The 26,483-nt window shown below is 50.5% G+C and overlaps 2 protein-coding genes across 3 annotated transcripts in view; both read right to left on the bottom strand.

Moving 5' to 3' along the window:
• Nucleotides 1–12,109, bottom strand: part of REXO1 (RNA exonuclease 1 homolog) — a 32,908-nt gene extending 20,799 nt beyond the window's left edge. For both annotated transcript variants that reach the window (XM_053299884.1, XM_053299885.1), the window contains exons 1-2: nucleotides 11,849–12,109; nucleotides 1,120–2,807 (exon numbers count right to left, since the gene is read on the bottom strand). In XM_053299884.1, the coding sequence (XP_053155859.1) occupies nucleotides 1,120–2,807; nucleotides 11,849–12,005 (1,845 nt within the window). In that variant the 5' untranslated portion in view covers nucleotides 12,006–12,109. The remainder of the gene's footprint in view (nucleotides 1–1,119; nucleotides 2,808–11,848) is intronic.
• A 3,532-nt stretch (nucleotides 12,110–15,641) lies between these two features.
• On the bottom strand, nucleotides 15,642–25,845 carry KLF16 (KLF transcription factor 16). Its single transcript, XM_053300559.1, has 2 exons — nucleotides 24,963–25,845; nucleotides 15,642–20,021 (listed from the first exon to the last, which is right to left on the bottom strand). Exons 1-2 carry the CDS (start codon nucleotides 25,321–25,323, stop codon nucleotides 19,723–19,725), a joined length of 660 nt encoding a protein of 219 aa, XP_053156534.1. The 5' UTR covers nucleotides 25,324–25,845; the 3' UTR covers nucleotides 15,642–19,722.
• Between the last annotated feature and the right edge of the window lie 638 nt (nucleotides 25,846–26,483).

Consider the following 26,483-nt stretch of genomic DNA (forward strand, 5'->3'; position numbering starts at 1 on the left):
CTCTCTCTTCCGCTCCTCCATCTCCGTCTCTTTTGCACTTCTCACGATAACTCGCACACACTCAAGTCACAGTAGGAGACCGCCCACAAAAATCCATTCTCGTATACTTAAAACCGCGTTAGACAAATCTGCGGTTGGTGAAGGAGGACTGCACTGGACTTCTAAACAGCGTAGCCTGTCTAAAACTGTTGGTTTTAAGTCATTGTGCCCTGTAAACCACATCCCCAAGAAAAGCTGTACTCGAAACACATCAGGATCTAATAAACCGTGTTGCACTGTTCCCGTTTCCGTCCTTCCCAGTTTCCATTTCCACACATCTCCCTTGCCAGAATACTTTCCGACCCCCTCGCGGAAACCTGCGGCGCCCCCTTTCCTATTGGGGGGGTGCACCTCGATTCCCCCAGCAAGGCCTGACTGACTGCAACCCCCCTGTTTTCAGACCTCCCCAGCCCGTCCAACAAAACCAACAATTCCAGGAATCCAGGAGATTGTGGGCTGGCAGAACATAATCACAGAATGCAGAATTCACTTACAGAATTCCTATAAGGTCTTTCCACCTTATGGAAGGTGGGCAGACAACTCTGGGTTTGACTTTAAAAGAGGATCAGACAAGCTAAGGAAGGGAGCTGGATGGGTCGATCAATGGTGATGATTCAGGATGGCCAAGGGCAGATGCAGCAACTGCTGCCCTCGTTCCAGGAGAACAAGAGGCAACTGGGCTTCCTTTGGCATCCCCACACCCAGTTGATTAGGACAAGCCACTCCAAGATAAGCAGAGCCTCCATGTTCAGTGGCAATATATCTCTGGGCATCAAACACTAGAGGGGAATTGCATATCTCTCTCTCTCGCTGCTTCTCTTTGGAACTCACAGAATTTGGAGCAACTGCAGATATGCAATGTCACCTCCTATTTTTAAATTTCAGCTTAGAACCCCTTACATGGGAAAACATGTCAGCTTAGAGCCCCTTACATGGGAAAACATGTCAGCATGGAAAGCCAAGGCTGAAATCCTCTCTTACTTGGGAGAAAGCCCCATTGAAGTCAGAGGGATTTACATCCAAGTAAACCAGCTCAGGCTGCAAGAGAGACCCATAACCCCACCCCAGCTCGATTCTTACCTGTTTTCCCAGCCTGCCTTTGTCTTCCATTTTCACATCCACGGATTCGTTAAAAATGCGGAGGCACTCCTCCATTGGGTCCGACTCGAAGTCCAGGTCTCTCTCTAGGACTGAGTAATCAACTTCATCATCTGAAGAGGATGAGGAAGGAGGACGACACTTGGAAAGCTTGGGCCGCTTAACACTCGACACCCCATTGCTCTGGGGCAAAGGAAAGCAGTCGTTGTCTCCGTCTGAATCCGAACTCACATCCGGGAAAGCCGCCGGAAGAGGCTGCGCTGCCTGCCCCTCGTCCCCACTCTCATCCCCAAAGAGGTCAACATGGCTCAGCGCCCGCCGTTTAGGTTTACACTTGGCCTCGGAGCCCCCCTTCACCTGTGAGCCCCCCGATTTCTCCTTTGACTTTTCTGGTGGCTTGCCCTTCCTGTCTGTACGTTCCGCCGTAGAGGCCACTTTCCTGTTCTTCAGCTTACCGTCCTTCTTGACACTTCCCACTTTCTCCGTGCCAGATCTTTTGCCAGGTCCTTCGCTCTTCCTCTTGCTAGAGGCTTCCTCCTTTCCTCCAGCCAATTTCCCCTTGTCAAGCTTCTTCGAATGCCCGTCAGCGTGGGACTTGCCTCGCTGCTCCTTAATTCTCTCCCCGTTCTGACGACGTGCCTTCATGCCTGCTCTCTCCTTGTCTGCAACCTTGCTTCGCTCTTTCTTCTCCTCCGTATTGTGGCCGTCCAGGTTTTTCTTTCTCAACTTGTCCTTCGGCAACACACTGTTTCTCTCCTCCTCTTTGGCATGCCGGCTGGAAGGCGTATTGGCTGACTTCTCAAGCGAGTCCTGGGCCATGGGCTTCCAAGGGCTTTTGATGTCTCCCATGTCGTACTGCACAGCCATCTCTTTCATTTGGCGAGAACTCGAATCCTTCTGTTGGGATCTCTTCTCTTTGACAACCACTTCATCACTCAACTTGCTTTCTGAACTGTCTTGAGGTTTTGAATGGGTGACTGATGGAGTTGGGCATTCCTCTTCCGAGTCGGAGAACCTTGCAAGCGGTTCGTCGTTGCTCGCCGCCTCACAATGTTTCTTGCGGGAGGGAGAATAGGCCTCCCTGTGATCCGCTGCCCTCTTCCGCTTGGCCCCCTTCTGTTGCTTAGAAGCAGCTTTGCTCAAGAGCCGCGCAGAGTAATTCAGAAGAGGGTCGTATTCGAGATCCGTCGACGGCTTGGAGTTGTCAATGATGTACTTGCTTTTTGCGACGGAACTGCTGTACTTCTTCGGCTGGGTGACCACCGTGGGCACATACTCCAACGAGCTGCCCTTGGATTTGACAGTGTCGAAAGAATCCAAGGTATATTTACTTGACTGATTAGTAACGGCGGCTGCAAGAGGGGTAGGATTGTAGTCAGCACCATGGCTCACAGTGTAGTTACCTGGGCTATATTCCAAGGCCGTGAAAGAACTGGGTGCTGTCGACCCACCAGAGGGCTCGGACGAGCCATACTCCTTGGCAGTCCCCAGGAGTTCCTCATACTTCTTCTGCTCACGCTCAACTTCGTTCTTGACCGCCTCAATGGCCTTGTTGACCAGCTCCAGCTCCAGAATGCTCGGAGCCGTATCGGCAACGTCCTCCAGCGGTTCATTCTCGCTTTGCGCTGAAGGCTTGGGGAGTTCTGGGTTGTAAGGGTCATAGCCACATTCTGAAGAGGGAAGAGAAAAAGAAAATGTTGGTCTCACCGGTGCGGCACAGTGGCTGGGAGACTGAGCTATGAATTGGGAAACTCCCGGTTCGACTCTCATCCCTGCCATGGATTCACTAGAATACAGGCATAATACTGTGTATCCATACAACCACCCTGCAAGATAAGACATGCAGTGCTCTGAACACTTGGAAGTGTGATATAAATACTAGGTATTATTGTTTTAAAAGTGAAGAATCAACCTTGTTTAGAATTCCCATCACATGTCAATGGATCAAAATTGTTGTAAACCGCCCAGAGACCTAAGTTTTGAGCGGTATAAAAACATGTTGAATGAATGAAAATCCATCCCATTGCATCAGAGGAAGAGGTGAGACAGTAAGGAAGCAGCTCCCTAAAACTGGCATCTGGCATATGGTTTGGAGCAGTATTCCCTTTAAGGGAATGCACACAAGGAGTTGTTTTTTTAATGTCCGCTCAGTTAATTTTAGATCCCACTCAGATGGAATCAGAAAGGCCCCACTCCTAATGCATGTGTGCACACACTGCCGTGATACTGCTGCCCAGAACAAAACTCATTCCACACGAAGATGAAAAAATTAGAGAGAACACTGGCTTGGATCCTCCCTAACTGTCCCCATTAGCAGTCCTTCAACACAGGTCAAGATAGAGGGTTCCTTAGGAACTGAAAAGCAGGGATTCTGTACTTTATATACATAGTTTTAACTAGAATTGAGCTTTTAAAGTGTTTTGTTTTCTGTTTTAATTTGTTTTATGGTTGTTGTAACCACCCAGAGATGCAAGTTTGGGGCGATATACGAATATACTAAATAAATAAAAATACATAACACACTCCACAGTACTGGTCCCCCAGGGAACAGTGATCTTTCTTGTTCATAAATGATCTAGAAGCAGGGGTAAGCAGCAAAGTGGCCACATTTGCAGATGACACTAAACTATTCAGGGTAGTGAAATCCAAAGCAGATTGTGAGCAGCTCCAAAAGGATCTCTTCAAACTGGATGAGTGGGCATCAGAATGGCAAATGAGGTTCAATGGAAGCAAGTGTAACGTGATGCATATTGGGGCAAAAAAGCCCAACTTCACATATACGCTGATGGTGCCTGAACTGTCAGTGACTGATCAGGAGAGAGATCTTGGGGTCATAGTGGACAGCTCACTGAAAGTGTCGACTCAGTGTGCGGCAGCTGTGAAAAAGGCCAATTCCATGCTAGGGATCATTAGGAAGGGGACTGAAAAGAAAGATGCTAGTATTATCATGCCCTTATTATACAAATCGATGGTGCGGCCACATTTGGAGTACTGCGTACAGTTCTGGTCACCGTATCATAAGAAGGATATTGTAGAATGGAAAAGATGCAGAAGAGGATAACCAATATGATCAGGGGCTGGAGTACCTTCCTTATGAGTCAAAGCTACAGCATATGGGGATTTTTAGTTTGGAAAAGAGATGACTACGGGGAGACATGATCAAGATGTATACAATTTTGCATGGAGTAGAGAGAGTGGACAGAGAGACATTTTTCTCCCTCTCTCACAACCCTAGAACCAGGGCTCATCCCATGAAACTGAAGGCTGGGACATTTAGGACCAACAAAAGGAAGTACTTTTTCACACAGCACACAATTAACCTATGGAATTCTCTGCCACAGGATGTGGTGATGGCGTAATCTACATGAAACCACTGGGAGAGATTATCAGGGGACTTGGTGCAGGGTGTAATCAATATGCTCATGACACCCAAATCTATTTCTCCATGTCAACTTCATCAGGAAATGGCCTAAATGTCTGCCTACTGGGCTGGATTAGGGAGAAAAAACTGAGGATTAATGCAAGTTGAGGGTATTCATTGTGGGAGGTCAAGACACAGAAAGTGGTTTAAATCTGCCTGTTCTGGATGGGGTTGCAATCCCCTAGAAAGAGCAGGTATGTACGGTAGTTCAGGAATACTTCTGAACCCAAACCTCTCCCTGATCTCTTCAGGTTGAGGCAGTGGCCAGAAGTGTTTTCTGTCAGCTTCAGCTGATACACCAGCTATGTCCGTTTCTGGAGACATTAAAGTAGAGTGCTAGTAACATCCAGACTTGACTACTGCAATGCGCTCTACGTTGGGCTGCCTTTGTACATAGTTTGGAAACTGCAGCTAGTACAGAATGCAGAAGCCAGGTTGCCGGAAGAGAGCACATTACATCCATTTTAAAAGAACTACACTGGTTGCCAATAGGTTTCCGGGGAAAATACAAAATGCTCGTTATTACCTATAGCTTGGGTATGAGGTATTTACGAGAACACCTTCTTGTCAACCCCACCACTTATTAAGATCACCTGGGGAGGTCTGGTTGTGGTTGCTACCAGCTTGGCAACTTGAAACCAGGCCTTTTCTAGAGTTGCCCTGGGATTCTGGAACGGTCTTCCTAACAAAATTAGGGTCTCCCCTTCTCTGAATTTTTAAAAGGACCTGAAAACCTACCTGCTTAGCCAGGCTTTTCGTTTATAGTTTTAAAGCTTCGGGTTTTAGAGTTTTTAATTGTGCTACTGTTTTAATCTTGTTAAAGTTTTAATGGTTGTTTTTAGATTGCAAATTGCCCAGGGACTTCTGTATGGGGCGGTATAAAAATGTGCTAACTAAAATAATCTATGGAATTCTCTGCCACGGGATGTGGTGATGGCCACTAGCTTGGATGGCTTTAAAAAGAGCTTAGAATGGAAGATAGGTCTATCAATAGCTACTAGCCTGGTGGCTATAGGCCACCTCCAGTCTCAGAGGCAAGATGCTTCCAAATACCAGTTGCAGGGGAGCAACCGCAGGAGAGAGGGCATGCACATAACTCTTGCCTGTGGGCTTCTCAGAGGCATCTGGTGGGCCACTGTGTGTAACAGGGTGCTGAACTAGATGGGCTTCCTTGGGCCTGATCCGGCAAGGCTGTTCGTATGTTCTTAATCTCTAGGCACAACTTCTAGGAAGAGACCTGCTGCTCAAGGCCTCTTCTATCAGCAACCCCAGAGTCCTATTTCTACCCCTGCCGCTGGAAAAAACAGAGATAAAACCAACCGGGACTTAGATAAGAGGCTTGTCTGGCAATTCACAATGTGCACTAGTTTCTGGGCAGATCTGCAGCCCATGGGGACCTGTAACAAGGCTCCATTCAGCCCAGATTCCCAGCCTGGAACGCCAGGTGCCTGGGGAAGACCACAAGCAGGGTGTGAAGGCAATCACCTTCTCCCACGGCTGTCCTCCAGCACCTCATCATACCCAGTGGTATACTGCCTCAACCAAAAGACTCTTGAAGTTACAACTTTTCAGTGCAACGTTTAAAAGAGGCAGCAGGGGCGGGGGGGGGCTCCCCCACATCTCCAAGCCGTGCCTTAACTGTCGTAATTTAGGAAACCACAACTGAAAATGCAACTTAAGAGTTGCTTTAAAATAAGCCCACGGGTTTCACTCCTTTGAAGCAGAAATGATTCAAAGCCTCGGATGTTTCCAAGCACCTGCACTTCGGAGATTCACTACAGCCGAGAATCAGCAGGGAAAGCCCTCCAGAAGCAGGGATATTTGAATCTGCCAGACCTGCCCCCCACCTCAAATCCCAGCTGTTTTAGTGACCTATTTAGAAACCAAACACTTAGGAACATAGGAAGCTGCCATATCAGACAGATCACATATCAGTCAGACCACAGGTCCATCGAGCTCAGTATTGTCTTCACAGACTGGCATCAGCTTCTCCAAGGTTGCCGGCAGGAATCTCTCTCAGCCCGATCTTGGAGACGCTGCCAGGGAGGGAACTTGGAACCTAGATGCTCTTCCCAGAGCAGCTCCATCCCCTGAGGGGAAAATCTTACAGTGCTCACACTTCTAGTCTCCTATTCACATGCAACTATTGTGGACCCTGCTTAGCTAAGGGGACAAGTCATGCTTGCTACCACAAGACCAGTTCTCCTCTTCTCCTTTTACTCCCAACAAATCATCCTATTTTAGCTTCATGGTCAAACATAATTCCTGCACAGTCACCCCCACTTGTTGCAATGTCATCGCATTGTGCAGTTCTCAGATCCCCCTTTTTATTTTTTATACAAAGCACACACAGACTTTATTTATAACGCATACAAGCAAACCCAGTACTGCCACCGAGAAATGTTCACATGCCACCTTAGAGTCCATGTGATTCCAATATAAATTATATATCACAACCATAAGCAGTTCTAAACCAGTTAGCCCATGACACACCATGCAGAACTGTGCGAAAGGCAGCAAGCTATCCTTTATTAGCTTATGGTCCCTCAATCCAGGATTGAGATTCTATCAGTTCATCTCTCCAACTCTGTCACACAGTATACCATCATTCCACTTCTGCCCCCTTTCTGCAGTCCCACCACCACTAGCACAAGTTGGTTGCTGACCATGCAAATAGGTCTGAGATGATGGAAGAGACTGGAGCATGGAAAAAAAAAGAGATGCAAATGACAACACAGGGGTGTTAAAAAGTGGCAGAGCCTTTTCAACTTTTGCAACAGCTTCCTGTGCCTTTTTCTTTGTAAAAGGCTGGGGGTTTGGATAGAAGTGAGGTAAGCCAAGGGGTAGGTCTTGCAGATTTCGTGAAGGGCCCCCTAAATCCCTTTCCTTCTATAACATGAGCTCTGCATTCCACACCGGTAGACCCTGCTGGCTTTTGACAGTCTGCGGCCGGCGGGGGGGGGGGGGGGATGGAAATCCACCCCACAGTGACAAAAACTCCCATTTAACAGCACTTGAGATTAGGAGATGCTACCCACGCAAAAGTGATTCCTCACCCACACCCCCTATTTAAATTCCTACCTCCATGAGACTGTGTTGAAGTCAGGTCATGTTTCTGCAAGACCACATACAAATTCATGGGGACATTCATTACATACAATATTACATTTTTCTATAGCTGCACCCTATACAACAACAAAATCATGCTTTTTTTTTTAGTTGAGGACACTTAAATACCTTTTGGTAAGGGTCTCCCCCCCCCAAAAAAAAAACTATGGCCAAATTTGGGTCTACTTGATCCCAATATCCGATTGATGGGGGCCTCCCCTCCCCTCCCCCATCCACCACCAACATTATAAGTGTTTAAAACAAAAGATAACAAGAAATAGGTTAAAGGAACCTGCAGAAAGTTCAAAAGAGGAGTTAGAGCCAAACGCAAATCAACCCGCCCTCCTGCAAAATAAGTTGAACAGGGACCCCAGCACACGATTTGCCCAAAGGTTTTATTCCTTCCGAAGCAAGTAGGAGGCTGCCTGCTTATCCCCCCCCCCCAAAGCCTCTGTCTCTTAGGCACAGCACAGCAAATAAAAGGAGAAGCGCTGAAGGGGAAACGTTACCTGTGGTCTCGTGCATGAGCAAGCAGCGGAGGTACTTGTTCATAATTTCGTCCGAAAGGCCTTTTTTGGTTTTAAGGTCCCCGGGCAAGCACCAGGCACCCCTGCCCCTGAAGATGTCATAATCCCCAGCCATGACTGATTGCTCCTGGGCAGCCTAGATAACTCAGGCTGGAGGGGAGCAGGCAGGAAACTGTTACGGTCCCACCTTCATGCACACGCGGCTCTTAAAGAGAGACTGCTCTCTGGAGGAAACAAAAATAATTGTATTTGTCCAGCTAATGTGCTAATGGACGTTCTCAGCGGGCCACCCAACCTCTAAAGACCCAGAAAAAGGTAAACAACCCCCAGGCTGCAACCTTTATTTTTTTTAAACCCGGTAGATTAATCAACTGCAGGTTTGGTTGATCCGTTGAGCAGAGGCCAGTTTCAACCCCCAAAGCTGCGAGTTCAAGGCACGCCCACTGCTTTTCCAAGGCTATCTTTGTTCAAGTGTGTGACCGCAACAGGGAATGAAAAGGGGAAGTATTTCAAGCAGTAGCTCTTTCAAATAAGTTATCTCCAACAACAACAAAAAGCCCTCCTATACTGAGATGTTGACACTGCACACACACTTCCAGGGTAAGACAAGAAAGGCACCAATAAGCTTGAGGGCACTCCAAAACCATGTACCTGTCTCCACCTGCATCCCCAGAGAAACATGGTCAGTCCAAAGCTTTGGAAAGTGACTTGCCTCCGACTCAAAGAGGGAAGTAAATGCAAATAAAGAACTGGGAATCACCTTCAGCACAAAAGGTGAGCATGTCACAAAATATGCAGAAAATACTCCCCCTCTTTCCAATTAGGGTGTGGATCTTGCAATGCAAAAGGCCTGAGTTCATATCCCACCTAAGCTGCAAATTCACAGGGCCAGCTTTGCACAGCTATTCTCTCTCTCCTTCAGCTTCAGTTTCCCTGGCTGTGAAATGGGAGTAAATGTGGAGATTTCTCAGTAGGGATAGGGTTAGGGTTGGAGGGAATCCAGGACTCTACTTCAGTTGTCTGGTCATGCTAACAAGACATCATAATATTTGCTCCTCGCATTCCAGGCATTGTTTTGATGTGTCAAAAAGCAGTTGCAGAATGGAAAATTCATTCTGATCCATTTTGATAAATAACTTTCTCAGTGAATATTCTCATGGGACTGCCTGGAGGAGATACTTTCTGGGAAAAATCCTAAACAGACTGATTCATCTGTTTAGAATTTTGGCAAGAAAGTCTCTCTTCCAAGAAGTCCAGGAGGATATTCCAGCGAAAGATATTTACCAAAACGTATCAGAATGAATCTTCCATTCTCCAACTGCTTTTGGTTTTGTTGCGTAGATTTGTGCCTGAGCAGGAGCACGGAGGACTTGATCTCTTGGCCAAGGCTACCTTACAGGACTGCTGTGAAGCTGTGGTTGGAGAGAGATAACATACACTGCCCAAAGTTCCTTAGAGCAAGGAAATGAAGGTTGGGAAATTAAGGACTGACAAGAGGAAGTACTTTTTCCTTGGTATGGGGAGGGCATCCTAATGTGACGGGTTATCAAGCTCTGCGTGCTCCGAGACAGGACCAATCAAATTCCAGCTCACTTATGTCTATCCAGGCAGCTGTCACTCATCCCCAGTTCCAGTCCTGTCTCGCTCCGCAGACAGAGCTTGATTTCTGCTGTGAGAGATTTTCACAGACTTCACCTCAGCTTCTATTGATCTGACCACTCAGGCCAGTTCTTCTCCCTTCCTTTCTTCTGTGTGCCAGGGTGGGAAGGGAGTCGCTAATTGTATTCATTTAGCCAACTTTTATTTAATTAATAAAAGGGCATAATTAATCTATGGGATTCTTCACCATGGGATGTGGTGATGGAGACCAGCTTGGAAGGCTTTAAAAGGAGGTTAAACAGATTCATGGAGGACAGGTCTATCCATGGCCAGTAGTCTGGTGGCTATGGGCCACCTCCAGCCTCAGAGGCATAATGCCTCTCAATCCCTGTTGCAGAGGAGCAACAGCAGGAGAGAGGGCATGCACATAACTCTTGCCTGCGGACTTCACAGGTGGGCCACCGTGGGAAACACGATGCTGGACTAGATGGGCCTTCTTGGGCCTGATCCAGAAGGGGCTGTTATGTTAAAATGTAATTGATAATGGAAGCACCTCCACCAGGATAATCCATTTCCCCCAGGTCTCCTTGCCCTGGGATCCCATCGCTTGCCCGCAGCTAAAACCAAAAAAGAAACCATCAAAGGAATGCCTGGACAGGTGCATTTCTCTCTCTCTCTCTCTCTCTCTCTCTCTCTCTCACACACACACACACACACACACACACACACGTCAATTTGTTGATCTAACAGAGACCCATATTAAAGAGCATGGTGGAGGAACTGAAAAACCCCTTTATACTGGAGTGGAAAAAGACAGGAGATGGGTGTATGGAAAAGAAAGAGGGCCCTCTGAATTTGGGACAGGATGGACCCTTCCATCCTCCCACATAATCTTCTTCCTTATGTGTAATGTGATATAGTAACACCCCGACATTAAATGTGTTTATTCTAATTTGCTAAATAGTTATTGCCATACTGTCCTTTTCTTTTGTCTCCAAATGGGAAGCAGCACGCTCAGTCTCTGAGCATGTGCAGAGGGGAGGGGAGAGAACACTCCTGAACTCTACCCTTCCCCCTGCTTCCTCCTCCAATGATTAGAGAAGCCTCTGAACATGTGCAGAATTCCCCCTTTAGCTTTCTTTTTCCTCCACAGAAGGATACACACAAGAACCTCCACTGACTGCTCCCCTCCTAAACATCTCCCTCTGTGCGATGTTTAGAAAGGGGCCTGACCATGTGCAGAATCCCACCCCCAGCCTAACCCTTCACTCCACAGAATTACAGGGAAAAATAACAGAACTGACACACAGAGGACGCTTCTGAGAGAAGGAAGACAACCAGAAACGAAGAAGCCTCCTCTCAACGGTTCCTCCCCAGCCCCCACCTCTGAGCATATGCAGAGTGCCACGGAGCCCCCCCCCTCCACAAATGCTTCTCTTCTTCCCTCTCCCCACCTCATTTATCACCTGCAGAGCGCCAGAAAAAGGGGGAGAGAAAGGAGACCCCTCTCAAAGGGTCTCTCTCTTCCCCCTCTGAGCATGTGCAGAGCGCCAGGGAGGAAAGAAGCCCCATTCACTCAAGGGTTCCCTCTCTAGCCCCTGCCTCTGAGCATATGCAAAGCGCCACGGAGCCGCCACCCCACAAATGCTTCTCTTCTTTCCTCTCCCCATCTCATTTAGTAATATCTGTAGAGCGCCAGAAATAGGAAGGGAGAAGATCTCCCTTTCAAAGCTCCTCTCTTCCCCCATGTGCAGAGCGCCACGGAGCCCCCACCCCCACGAATAGCTCTCTTCTTCTTCTCTCTCCCCACCTCATTTAGCATCTGCAGAGCGCCAGGAAGAGGAAGAAAGGGAGGAGATTCCCCCCCCCTCAAAGGGCCTCTCTTCCCCCTCTGAGCATGTGCAGAGCGCCAGAGAGAGAGAGGGAGAGAGGGAGCCCCGTCCTCTCAAGGGTTCCCTCCTCTCCCATCCCCCGTTAAGAGGACCTCTGAGGACGTGCAGAGCGCCTGTTCCCCCGCCTCGCGAGGAGCCTTGCCGCCCCCCGCCCCGCATATTACCTGCCGGCCCCCGTGTGCTGGGCCCGGCGGCCTGAGGGCGGAGGCGTCTCGGGGGCCAGGCGTGTCCCGGCGCGTGTCGGAAGGGGCAGTAAGGCCTCCCGCAGGCCGGCCCGAAGGGGCACTCGACGCCGCGGAAGAAGCCGCTCGAGCGGAGCATCGCAGCGGCATGAGGAAAGGGAGGAGGAAGGCCGAGGAGAAGACGACAACCGCCCGCCGCCGCTTCGCCTCAGCTGATTCCCCCCTCAGGCCGCCGCCATCTTGGCAGCGGGCACCGAAGGGAGGCGCATGCGCAGGATCGGCAGCACAGACCGCTGAGGAGGTGGGCCGCCATCTCAGCTAGGGGCAAGGCCAAGTGCGCAGACTCACCAGAGGCCGCGGCGCCGCGCCTTGGATGCACGGCGGGCTGAGGCCCAACACCACCGAGGGCCGCGCGAGGAGGGAATGCGCAGGCGGCTAGCCGCCATCATAGCTATGGGCAGAGAGACAGGTGGCAGGGACAGCGGCTGTGTTCTCATGACCTTTAAATCATTATAATCAAATTTATGCCCTGCACTTCCAGTAAAAGATCTCCAAGGATCACTTAGGTAGCAGTGCAAAGATGGGGGCAGTGGGCAAGGCCTTTATGGGATGATTCGTGAGGTGCTGCAGCCATCTTGCTTGAGGGCAAACAGGAAGCGTGGAGTGTAAACACGCATGCCCAGTACCAGAGGGATGGCCAAGGTCTCGTCGGCGTTTTGCGGGCTTAGCGAGGCTGTTGTTGAGTAAAGTGGCAAATTGGAACAGGAGGGAGGATGGCAGGGCTGGTAGAGGAAGGGAAGAAAAAAAATTAAGCAAGAAAGTGAAGGGAGGCTTGGAAGAAACAAAAAGTGACACCAAGGTTGCCAACATTTCCCCCAAGTAGGGCACCACTGCTCTTTAGAACTGTCATATCCCCTGCTAACTGGGCAAAGAGGCACCTTTTACCGTGGTGATTCTCTTTATTGAGCAGGGGGAGATTAACTGGCCCTATCCATCCCCAGCACAGTACTTCCAGTGACTGTTGCTGGTGTGTGTCTTAAGTTTCTTTTTAGAATGTGAGCCCTTTGGGGACAGGGAGCCATCTTATTTGTTTGTTATTTCTCTTTGTAAACCGCCCTGAGCCATTTTTGGAAGAGCGGTATAGAAATCGAATTATTGTTATTATTTCTTGTTTACACTGTCAGACAGGTTATTGACTGCTTTGTTTTATCCAGACATCGAGTCCTTCCCAAGGACCTGGGATGGCTGAATTTTATTGTCAGTTGTTATAGATATCGTCGCAGAATATAGGCTGTTCCCAGTAAAGCTGCTTTTTGTAATTGGCTGATGGTGATTTCTGTGGCCCCGATGGTGTTGAGGTGCTCTTCAAGGTCTTTTGGAACTGCACCCAGGGCGCCAGTTACCACTGGGATTATTTTGGTCTTTTTCTGCCACAGCCTTTCAATTTCAATTTGTAGATTTTTGTATTTGGTGATTTTTTCTATTTCTTTGTCTTCTATCCCCTGGTATTGCTATGTCGATTATTTTAACTTGTTTTTCTTTCTTCTCAACTACAGTTATATCTGGTGTATTGTGTGGCAGATGTTTGTCTGTTTGTAGTTGGAAGTCCCAAAATATTTTTACATCTTCATTTTCGACCACTTTTTCATTTTGATGGTCCCACCAATGTTTGGCTACAGGTAGCTTGTATTTTTTGCAGATGTTCCAGTGTATCATCCCTGCTACTTTGTCATGCCTTTGTTTGTAGTCAGTCTGTGCAATCTTTTTACAACAGCTGATTAGGTGGTCCACTGTTTCATCTGCTTCTTGACAAAGGCGGCACTTGCTGTTTGTGGTGGATTTTTTGACTTTGGCTCTTATTGCATTTGTTCTTAGTGCCTGTTCTTGCGCAGCCAGTATTAAACCCTCTGTTTCTTTCTTCAAGTTGCCATTCTTAAGCCATTGCCAGGTCTTGGTGATGTCTGATTTTCCACTTATATTGTGCAAATATTGACCATGCAGGGGCTTATTTCTCCATTTTTCTGCTCGGTTCTTGACTTGTTCTTTCTTGTAGGCCTGCTTTCTTTCACTGGTGTTGAATAGTTTCGCGTTATTGACCATTTGACCATTATTCACTGTCCTTGATATATTCTTCAAGGCCTCTTTTCTCCTCCTCTGCTGTTTGATGGACTTGCAGCATTCCTCTTCCACCTGAGCTGCCAGGGAGGTATATCCAATCTACATCACTGTGGGGGTGCAGAGCATGATTGATGGTCATGGTTTTCCTGGTCTTACGACCTAGCGTCTCTAGCTCAGCCTGGGTCCAGTCTATTATTCCTGCAGTGTATCTGATAACAGGTATAGCCCAGGTGTTTATGCCTTGTATGGTGTTCCCGCCATTGAGTTTGGACTTGAGGATTTTTCTAACTCTCCTGATGTATTCACTTCCAATTTTTCTTTTAACTTCAGTGTGTGCGATGTTATCAGCCTGGAGAATGCCCAAGTATTTGTAAGGTTCTTTCTCTTCCAGGTTCTTGATGTTGCTTCCATTGGGCAGTTCTATTCCTTCTGTTTTTCTTATTTTCCCTCTGTTCATTATTAATGCAGCACACTTGTCTTGTCCAAACTCCATTGCTATATTGCTACTGAATATACGGACAGTGCTTAGCAGTGATTCGATTTCTGACTGGGACTTTCCATACAACTTCATATCGTCCATGTACAGCAGATGGTTGATTTGACTTGATGTTTTAGATGTTTGGTATCCGAGGCCTGTTTTGTTTAGTATATTTTATTATTATTATTATTATTATTATTATTATTGCAAGAGCTATAAGCTTTTTCCAGGATCCCTGTACTGGAAAAGCATTTCTGCCTCTTCAGCTTGTATAGAAGCACAGGATCCTTGCCTGCAAAAAGCAGCAACCTTAAAGTAACCATGGTGTAGTGGGTAGAACACTTGAGTAAAGGGCGCCATCCTGGCAACAACAGAGCACTGTGCCATTGCCTCCTCCCGCGCAGTATGAGATGATGCCTTTCGGCATCTTCCTATTTCGCTGCTGCCCGATAGACGTGTTTCTGGGGATTCGAACCAACCTCTGGCTTGCTAATCAAGTCATTTCCCCGCTGCGCCATTAGGTGGCTAGAACACTTGACTAGGCCTGCTTGCCCCTGACCTTGGGCCAGGCACATTCCACCTGGTCTATCTCCAGGGTTGATGTGAGGATGCAGTATTTTGGGGGCACTTAAATGCTACCCCGTCACCTTAAGTGGAGCAGCGGGGAAATGCTTGGCTAACAAGCAGGTTGCCGGTTCAAATCCGCGCTGGTATGTTTCCCATACTATGGGATACTCCTGTACCGGGCAGCAGCGATATAGGAAGGTGCTGAAAGGCATCGTCTCATACTGTGCGGGAGGAGGCAATGGTCAACCCATCCTGTATTCTACCAAAGACAACCACAGGCCTCTGTGGGTGCCAGGAGTTGAAATCGAGTTGATGGCACACTTTACCTTTAGTAAGCCACCCTGGCCTCCTTGAAGGAAGGGCTGAATAAAAAAATATGGAATACATAAATGGAGAGAAGCACAGGCCAAGAGTACCAGAACATGTGCAAAGTTGCTATGTTCTCCCTTTGATACAAGCAGGTCAAGGGGCTTAAGAGTCAATCGCACAGGACTTTTGGGTGTCAGACCCAGCATTAACAGGAGATGTTATGGCTGTAGCCTCTGTCCTTTAAGGCCAGCAGAGAGTGAAGGTAAATACATTTCTTCCAGAAAAAATGCACACAGACAACAGTTTACACAATCTTTGTCTTTAATTAAAAAACAGCACAACTGAAAACATCCCCACACGTAAACAGGCTTCAGTGCTTTTTCAAAATACAGAGCTGGGGCGGGGGATAAAATATCCACTTGTGGAACCTCGCACAGCCGTCACCCACACAAGATACAGACAGCCGCCGAATTTAGGCCTGGAGTTCCATTATCATATAAATTAATATATATTAATCCTATAAAATAAAATGCATCATTTATACACATGCCATAGGGGGATAGCTTTGACAATCTAGCAAGCGCAGGAGCCACTCCGCGGTCATAACCCTTTTAAAATAAAGATAAACGGCTGTTTCAAATATAATTGCCACTTTAAAAAAGATATTAAGCTCAGGGGCTTTCCCCATTGGTTCAATCCTGCGGGAAGGAAAAACCACACAGAGAAATGTGCAAGCAGCCATTCCTGGTTCATAAAAAAGAAAAAGGGGCATTTTCTTGTACACACAAATTAGCTCTACAGGCACCTTGGCTTAGGACAGACTTGGACTATGGCAGGCACATCAAGGAAGGTGGGGCTAGATTCTCTCCCACAAGAACAGCAATACAAATATATAGAATTTCCATCAAAATTGCTTTCTCAAGCTTGCAATGCAATTAGATTCCTCTTTTTCTATTTAAAAAAATACCCCTTGCAAACCCACCATTTCCCAGCAACCAAGCACATCCATCTATTTTAGAAAAAAACCACACAAACACACTCTTCAAAAAAAATTCCTCTTTAGCTATTTCGAATATGGGGGAGATGGGATTTTTAAATTTTTGTTTTCTTAAATTTCACAAACAGTGTCTGCCACAATCCTCCCTGAGCACTTGAGGGGTGAGCACTCTTCCTCTGAGGAAGGGTTCCCATGTTTCCCTTTGGGAGAAACCCTGAAATTCTCTTTCAGATTTCACTTTGAGGAAGTTGAGGGCTGCTTCAGTTTTCAGGAAGTGCCTTGCACCTCCTGGAATCACAGCCCCGATTCCGACACACACAGGGAGGAGAGCTGGTCTTGTGGTAGCGAGCATGAATTGTCTCCTTTGCTAAGCAGGTTCTGCCCTGGTTTGCATTTGAATGGGAAACTACATACATGAGCCCTGCAAGATATCCCCCTTAGGGGATGGAGCTGCTCTGGGAACAGCAGAAAGTTCCAGGTTCCCTCCCTGGTATCTTCAGACTGGGCTGAGAGACTCCTGCCTGCAACCTTAGAGAAGCCACTACCAGTCTGTGTAGACAAAACTGAGCTAGATGGACCAATGGTCTGACTCGGTAGAAGGCATTTTCCTATATCTTGGGTTCAAATCCTTCCCAGGACACCCCAATAGAGTATCCCAAGAGATAGTGAGAATGCATTCCAGAGGTGCAAGCACGGCACTCTTAAAACTGCACCAGCTAGGATCCCTTCCATTTCCTATTAATTTAGCCAAGGACACTTCAGGTATGCAAATGGCCGTGGCCACAACGCAGAACCCGCTCCCCCCACCCAGTCCTGACTTTCCATGGACACCCCATTGCCGAAAACATGCAACACAAGCAATCCCAGTTATGGTCAAAACCAGTGCAGGTGAATGGGACATATCCTATCCCAACAAATGGGTTCCCTAAAGCACATCTGTTGTTCCCTGAGAGCCATCCCAAGGCACCAGCTCGTGTGTATCAACTCTGATATCCATCTGTGCACAACAGAGTGAAAACCCCCATGAGGTTTAAAAAAAAAAAGTGCTTTCAGGTGTGCAAAATCATACTTTTAAGACATTCCATTCTGCTTATACGTTCTACAAAACTACCTTGTGCAGAATCCTGCACTGAGGAGGAGGCTAGACCAGTACCTGACTCCCTTCTGACTCTGAAACTCTATTATTCCATGAGTCTATCTAGCCCAATATTGTCTGCTCTGGAGGTACTCTCTGTCCAATTTCAGGCAACAGAAGCTCAGGTACCCAAGAGATGACATGCTCAGAAATGAATTTTCTAAATGAGTTAAATATGTATTCTACCTTAGCTACAAGACCTTCTCAACCTTTTGCCGAGTAAGACCTCTGGTCCACCTAGCCCAGTATTATCTACTCTGACTAGCAGCAGTTTTCCAGAGATCTTTCGCAGTCTGCTACAAGAGAACCTTTTAACTGCAGATGGATTCTGAACCCTTCTGCATGCAAACAAGGAACTCTCCCATTGGCCTCTGGATGCTACTGATGAGCCTATGAAGTTGCCTTCTACTGAATCAGACCCTTGGTCCAAATAGTCCAATACTGCCTACTCTGGCAGCAGCTTGCCAGGAATTTTATCCCCAGCCCTCCTCCCTGAGATATTTTAGCTGCAGATACCAGGGATTGAATTTGTAAAGTACTCACCTGTTCTGATTGGCAGTGGCTCTCCAAAAGCCCTTCCCAAACTTGGGAACAGAGATTCATTTCAACGGAAATTAACCTGGGACCTTTGGCATACAAATCACCCAAACTGCAACCCCCACTATAAGCTGCTTCTTACCGAGTCCGTCCCTTGGTCCATTTAGTCGAGTACTGCCAGCTCTGACTGGCAGCAGCTCTCTCGAGTTTGCAGCGGGGATTTTCCCAGTCCTACCCAGAGATGCTTCCAGGGACTGACCCTGTGACTTTCCCCTAAACATATGAAGCTGCCTTACATCAAGTCAGACCCTTGGTCCATGTACCTGAGTACTGTCTACTCTGACTGGCAGCAGCTCTCCAGAGTTTCAGATGGGTCTTTCGCAGGACTACCTGAAGATGCTGGGAATTAAACCCAAGACCACCTGAATACAAACTACGTGCTCTACCGCTAAGCTATAGTTTCTCTCCATAAGGCGCTCAGCAAGCACACGGGCGTCCCACATTCACAAGGAGGAGAGAATGAGAATGAAACCCAGAGTCTCTCTCCACTGTTCTCCTGGCTATACCCGAATTCTAAAATTCTTTAAAGAAAAATAAATACATTTGACAAAAACAAGACACCCACACCCATGAACCAGTACTGCACCTTTCCTTTATGGACTGACATGTGAGTGGGGCTCAGAATTATTTACATAGGGTACCATGGTCCATCTTTAGCAATGTAGTATTAATGGCAGAAAACCAAGTGCTAGAGAATCTCAAGGGAAGGAATCTCTAACTCTAGTCCCGGAGGTTGTTGCGGGGGGAAAGAAGTAGTCACTTTAGATCTTCCCTTGGAAAGAAGACGTAGCATACAAGGGAGGAGTAGAAATCATCTCATGTTCCCGGTTATCTCTTCATGCAGTGCTAGCCAGCCTGCGGAACTCATGGCCACAGGATGTGGCAAAGATCACCAGTGTTAAGTGGCCATTTTTTAAAAAGGAACATGAATTCATGGAAGGGAGGGCCTAGGGCCTATCTGTTGCATTGGCGATGACAGCAAGGGATAGATCCTCCTCATTCAGTGGCAGAATACCTCCATTTCCCAGATGCCACGTTTATTAGCAGAGGACTGGATTGTACAGGCCTTGGACAACATTCTTCTGTCCCTGTGTATGGGAAGAACGCCCAAAGTTGGAATGATGGCAAGTGGAACGTGACAGTCGCTGGCGGGATGTTTTCACCCAACAGGCTATCTCCTCAAGGGACCAGCTGCAGACCCCGGGAGAAAGTCTCTTGCATTGGGAAACCGAGGCAAGTCCCGCCACTTTGGCCACCACAGCACCAAGGAAGACAATCGGCAGGGTGCGGAGTGGAAGCGGAGGCAACGGCATGCGAAGGTTCGTGGCCTAGTTGCAGCTATCAAGCATGGGGCTAGTCAAGCCAGGTGAGAATGGGGTTGCCTTTGAGGCACGACAGGGGAGAGGCCAGGATTTCAGTCATGTCCTGCCCCCCGCCACCACGAAGGAGGAGGAGGAGGACCCGATCCTTGAACACGCAAAATTAAAACCAGCGACAAGTTGGGGGGCAACACACCAGACTACAAGTAAGTGAGGTCCTTTCAGCAACGAAACGGTCCTTGACAGATAGGTCTTGCATCGTCCTGAGGAAGAGGACAACGGACCCCATGGGGACCAGCCACCCCACCTCTCTTAGGAACATTTAGCTGGGGGTTCCTAGGTGGCTGGGCTATCGGGGGTGGGGCTGTCAGGGGCGGGGCTTCCAGCTAAGCTGCTGGCGGCCGAGTCACTGGGGGAGGCGCTGTGGTAGTCGGGCTTTAGGACCATGCCTGGCCGGAAGGTGGGGTGGCGCCGGGCGTGCTTGGTCAGGTGGTCACTGCGCATGAACCGCTTCTCACAGAGGGGGCAGGCAAAGCGCTTCTCGCCGGTGTGCGTGCGGACGTGGCGGGCCAGCTCATCCGAGCGCGCAAACCTCTTCTGGCAGCCGGGCCAGGTGCAGGGAAACGGCCGCTCGCCTGCGGAAGAAAAAAGGGAAACCAAGGAAGGCCGCGTTAGTCTAGATCTCCGCGTACAGGAGCAGTCTACCTTCCCCACGCTCACCGCCAGGACAAAGCACAGGGGAAAACCAGCCATGGTCTTCTGAAGCATCCGGCTAGAACCCTGGGCAAGAGGAAACCATTGGCCTGCCCTGCCATGACACAGTCTGAAGGCAGCAAGCTCGATCAACCAGAAAGCGGATGAGAGGCTTAAGAGCCAGGAAGCGGCACATGCAAGTGGCACACCGATTCCTACCAGGCCGTGGCTTCCGGTTTGCCATCTCAAAATGCCCCAAGGCAGCCAGCGGGCATCCATGCGCAGTGCCCAAGCCGCGCCTGGGAATTCTCTCCCTCCACCGCGGCTAATCCCACAGTGCCAGTTTCTCCGGCTCCTCCCCACTTTGAGTAATCACCAGGCCGACACACAGACACGCCTTGCCTCCGTGCCCAGGGACAGCAGCCGGGGAGGGTCAGAGACGCGGGCAGCTCATCTGGCTTGCCAGGATGAGTCAGTGCCATCTGGGTAGGATAAGAACGGGGGAGAGAGGGGGGGGGGAGAGAGAGAGATTCCCTTTTTCTCCCAAAACCAAGGAGAGAGAGAAACACAACAGGAGGCAAAGCCACAACGTCAACTGGTAGACAGAGCCTCTCTGGGAGGGAGGGCAGACAGGGAGGGAAAAGGGTTTTAAAGCCGTAGCAAAAACATGCAAAGCACATGAGGCCACAGCAATTCTGGGCAGAAGAAGAGCCCAGATTTACCAGTGGGGAAAATGAACATAGGGAACTGGTTTATGTAGAGCAGGCCTGCGCAACTTAGGCCCCGTAGTAAGCATGACTTGTCCCCTTAGCTAAGCAGGGTCCACCCTGGTTGCACATGAAAGGGAGACTAGGAGTGTGATGAGCACTGTCAGATATTCCCCTTAAGGGATGAAGCAGCTCTGGGAAGAGCATCTAGGCTCCAAGTTCCCTCCCTGGCAGCATCTCCAAGATCGGGCTGAGAGAGACTCCTGCCTGCAACCTTGGAGAAGAAGCCGCTGCCAGTCTGTGTAGACAATACTGAGCTAGACAGACCAATGGTCTGACTCAGTATATGGCAGCTTCCTATGTAGCTGTTTCTGGAATACAACTGCCATAACAGCCAGCACAGTGTAGTGGTTAGATTGTTGGACTAGGATCGGGAAAGACCCGAGTTCGGATCCCCATCCAACCATGAAACCCGCTGGGCGACTCTGGGCCAGTCATGTCTCTCTCAGCCCAACCTACCTCACAGGGTGGTTGTGAGAATAAAAATAACCATGTACACTGCTCTGTGCTCCTCAGAGGAAGAGCGGGATATCAATGTGGAAATAAATAAATAAATAACCCCAGCCACAGTGGCCAATAGCCAGGGATTATGGAAATTGTAGGCCAACATCTGCTGGCAGGCCAAAGTTGAGCAGCCCTGATGTAATGTCAGAGCTTTGGTCCAACGAGCCCAGCATTGACTACTCTGACTGGCAGCAGCTCTCCACGGTCATTCCCACCACTGCTACCGAAGATGCCAGGGACTGGACCTTGGATCTTCTGCAGGCAAAGGACACGCTATACAACTTGGATGTGGCCCCTCTCCAAATGAGCAGTTGGGGACCTCTGGAATGTCCTGGCTATCAGAGCCGTTGGACAGCGGAACAGCCTGCCGTGTGAAGCGGTGGGCTCACCGTTTGCTGGAGGTTTTCAAACACAGGCTGGAAGGCCACCCGTCAAGGATGCTGTAGCAGTTTCCTGCACCAACCGGGGTGGGTCAGACTAGATGACCTCCAGAGTCCCTCCCAACTTCTCTACCTTCCCATGTCTCAATTTAGCCTGGTTTTCAGAACGGTGGGTCTCTTTCATGCTCTTGGGTGCACCCCCGTCCTCTCCATGGCACGACTGCAGAGATGTTCTGTTGAGTTTCTCACCGAATGCCAGGGTCGGATTAACGTCCCTGTCCAAAAATCCACCCACGCAGGCCTGTAAGGATCTCCACAGACTGTAGAACAGATGGTGGGTTCGGGCTCCCAGGGTCCGTTAAACCTCCCCCTCTGCTCCCGCCAGACATACGCCAGGTTCAAAATGTTTCTGGCGAACATCACATCTGTGTAAACAGAGCCTCCGGAGGACCCCCACGGGGCGTTCCATCCGATTCTACAAGGGTGCCAGATGTTCTGCCATCCCTCCCGCCCACAAGGGGGTGGAGGGCCCCTCCGTTGGCACCTGCAAAGAGACCTTTGAGTGGCTCCCTCAAAGGGAAGGCTCTCTCTCTCCCACCTCCAGCATGGCACCATGAGCTCCCTTCGCATCTCCCCAGCACCGTCCTGGGTGCGTTTCCTCGGGAATAAGGCTTGCACAAGCCCAAACCGATGCACTCCTTCATCCCAAAGGTTGCAGGATTCGCATCTCCCCTTAGGAAGACGTTCATCCTTGCCAGAGCCGGGGAGTGCAAATAACCAGGCAGGGGGAAAAGTGTTAGCCCTTATGGACTAGCGCCTTGTGTAGCCGTCTCCAGGAGATTTGCCCACACCTTTAGAAAATTCCTCACTGATCTGATTAGAGGGCACGAGAGTTCCCTCCAGCCTTGCCACATGCAGGAGCGGGAGGAAATTAGGCACAGGCTTCCCTGTCAACCCTCCTCTTGCCAATTCTTACAGGGGTCCAGCCTCCGATCCCCACAAGGCGGGGGGGGGAGAACTGGGTGAGCTGATCTGACAGAATCCCCCCATCTCCGCCACTTCCTAAATGCTCACACTCTCCGATGCCTTCTCAATCCTAATCCACGTGCAGAATGTGCCTTTGTATATTTCACAAGGTACATGTCACTAGATGGGCCTTGGGCCTGATCCAGCAGGGCTGTTCTTATGTATGCTGCATAAGGCGTCCTAAGCGTGCTACTTGGAGTAAGTGCCCCTGAATTCAGCTGCAGCTGTTGCTGAACGACAACTCCCATCATGCACAGCCATAACAGCGACTGGGGGTGATGGGAGTTGTAGTTCAGCAGCAGCTGGAACACCATGATTGCCTGCCCCTGCTCTAGAGTAAACATGGAGAAGATCAGGCCGCCCAGCCACAATCACATCCTTGGGATCAAATTACATTGAGGTGAAAGTTGTTATTAACTGAGGAAGGTGTGGTTTGTCCCAAAGGAGCCTGGGGTGGTATCGCGGGATGTGAAATCCACAACAAATATTTATATACCACTTTTCAACAAAAGTTTCCAAAGTGGTTTACACAGAGAAATAATAGCTTTTTGCCTTCATAGTCTCAGTGCAGCTGCCACCCCTTTTACCCACAACAACCCTGCGAGGCAGTTCAGGCCAAGAAATGGTCACCCAGACGGACCTGTGGCCGAGTGTAGATTTGAACCTGGGTCTCATCTGCCAGAGTCCAACACCCCCATCCCTAGCCAGGATCAAGCTGCACTGCTACAATTCTGTGCCCCCTCCCTCTGGAAGGGGCCCCACACTGTGCCCCACACTCTCCTGATCTATTTCCTTTCTCTCTCCTCTGAGGCCAAGACTCGAAGCCATCCAATGAAAGCCACTGGCAACGGATGGGCTATTCCCACATGATGCTGCACACACGTGCAGGGGTCCTGCACGCCCGTCCACGTTTCCGTGGGAGGGCCTCAAGCGGCACCCACTTCTGAATCAAGTGCGGCGCCTGGGTGGATCATCTGTCTCCTCTTCTCCCCACCCCCACCCCAAATTGGAAAGGTCAGTTTTCAGCTAGTAACCAGTTCACATGGCAAGGTGATTCCTGGGCACCACACCCACACTTCTGACATCATATGGCCACACCTCCGCTCTGGCCCACCCAATCGTGACACCTCCCACCTCTCACTCTGAAGAGGGTGGGGGGGAATCAGGAGAGAAAGAGGTGGGGCTAGGAGTAGGACAGCCCCTGGAGACCATAGATTATCGACCACCCCCATCTCTGACCCCCTTCACATCCCCCCATTAAGTTCACATGGTTACAGGACATGCTGGGTAGCCACACACCCCTCCTCCTGGCTGTCCCGCAACAGAATCCTAGGCTTACCCAACAAGGGGATAAGCAAGACGAGGGCTAGAAAAGATGGGGGGGGGGAGAGAAGCAGGCAGGGGGGAATCTGAAGACACCCCGCCCCCCGTTCTACCCAGAAATCAGGGAGTCAGCCTTACTGAAACAAACCAAGGGGCCAGCGGCCTATTTGCCATCCTGAGTTATGAAAGCAATAGCTCTCCCCCGCACCCCCATTCCTCCCTAGCCCCTCAGCAGATTGACTGCCTTCGCGCGTGGAGGTTCCACTGAGCAATGGGATTAGACCCAGACACAAGAATGGTTTGGCCTGGCCGGACGCCTCCCGCCCCGCGCCCTTTGCAGCAGCAGCCGCTTCTGGCGCAAACTCGCACGCAGGACGTGAAAACAACCCTCCCTCCCCTGCCTCCACCCACCAAAAAAACCCACAAAAAAACTGGTTCGTTTCGTCGCGCGGAGGCGTAGACTACCTCTGAACGTGGAGGTTCCGCGCCAAGCGCTGATCGCGGCGGACAGATCTTGAGTTTGCTTTCTCCCCCTCCCCCGCCGCCCCCCCGCCGCATCTTAAAATAGCCGTTTACAGGCCTCGCACGCTTCCCAACACACGCTTTCGCTTTCCCGAGCGCCGCTAGCCACGTGGGGCCGAAAGGGGGAGGGGGCAGAAGCCAGTCTTGCGGACCCCACCCTGAGAAGCCGGCGACGGCGGCAGCGAGCTCTCTGAGCTCCCCCTCCCCACCCCAGATCAGGGGGAGGCTCCGTGCGCCAAGACGCAGCGAGGCGCGCGGACTCCTCCACGTGGGCGGCGGAGGCGGCGGCCAGGAGGCTACCGCGGGGCAGCCTCCTCGACTCGGAGGCCAACCGGGGTGGGTGGATCGGGGCCTTCCTTACCCGTGTGCGTGCGGAGGTGCGCCTTCAGGTGCGAGGACTTGCCGTAGCCCTTCAGGCACCCTTGGAAAGGGCAGCGGTGCTTCTTGGCAGAGGCGCTGGCGGCGGCTCCGCCCTCCTCCTCCGGCAGGGCTGGGAAGCCGCCCGCCAGCTCGCCCCCTCCGGCCGACGAGGAGGACGACGAGGCGCCGCCGTCGGAGAGCGCAGATCCGGGGCGCGGGGGCTGGCGGGCTCCGGGCGGCGCGGCGGACGGGGCGGCGCAGCGGTCCTTGGGGATGGCCAGGCTGGCGGCGGCCGGGTGGATGAGGGCCCCGCTGGAGATGGACACCAGGCACTCGGCGGCCAGGTAGTCCCAGCCCGACATGACGGGCGGCGAGGGCGGCTCCCCGTCGGCGGGCTCCCAGGTGCCGGTGGCACTGCTACTCCGCCTCCCGACGGGCGTGTGGACAGCCGGGCTGCCGCGCCCTGGCGCAGCGGCGTGCAGACTGGGGGGAAGCCGGCGGTGGCCCTGCTCTCCGCCCAGCCGCCGGGGCGCGTCAGGGCAGCCGAGGCTGGAACCCTCCCCCGCAACGACCCGAGTCCCCGCCCCGGGAGGGAGGAGCACAACAAGGGTGCCGCCGCCGCCGCTTCTGAGCCTTTTGGCTGGGTCGCCCCCGCGCGCAATCCCGCGACGCCTGTTGACTCAGGTTCAGGAAGCCCACGGGGCGGGGTCGGCGCGTTCCTCCAGAGCCTGCTTCACACGTGACATGCAGCACACGCGCACCCGCTTCTCCGGGACCCCCGTCCCCGGGCTGATCCTTAGAGCAGACGACGCGTGGGCGGCTGCTCGCACGGAAACGTGGACGGGCGTGCAGGCCCCTGCACGTGTGTGCGGCATCATGTGTGAATATCCCATCCGTTGCCAGTGGCTTTCATTGGATGGCTTCGAGTCGTGGCGTCAGAGGAGAGGGAAAGGAAACGGATCAGGACGAGCGGCGCGGAGGGAGGAGTGGCTCGTTAGGGGCTTTCTCGAGGCTTTTTAGTTCTTCGCTTTTTACTTGGAACTTCTAATCTGAAACTTTAAAAATCTTTAACGCTTAAATGTGGTTTTAAGGTGGTCTTTTAACTTTTTAAAAAAGTGTTTTAGCTGTTTAATGAATGTTGTGAGAGCCCACGGCCACACACCCTGCAGCCGTCTACTGGCTGGAGCAGGCAGTGGGGCACAACTATTGTAAGTGAATTTCTCCAGCACCGAGCAGGGCTGCTGGCCCTAGAAGTGTTGGGTGCCCTGGGTGAAGTTTGGTTTTGGCAAATTGGCACACCGCGGAGAAGTGTGGCGCTCAGCTGGAACTTGAGCGCCCGCCCCCCCCCCCCATGGGTAGCTCATTCTCCAGGTTGGATGGCCAGCCCGCATGGATAGCAAGCCAGCGAACGCTGGTTTGAGGATGTAGTGGCAGAGAGTTCCCAGGATATTCGTGGAGGCAAAACACTAACCCTTCAGAGAGGAAAACTGCTGTGAATTTGGAAATGCCGCCTGAGTCCATT

This window comes from Hemicordylus capensis, chromosome 2 (assembly GCF_027244095.1).
Source record: "Hemicordylus capensis ecotype Gifberg chromosome 2, rHemCap1.1.pri, whole genome shotgun sequence".
NCBI classification, from domain to species: Eukaryota; Metazoa; Chordata; class Lepidosauria; order Squamata; family Cordylidae; genus Hemicordylus; species Hemicordylus capensis.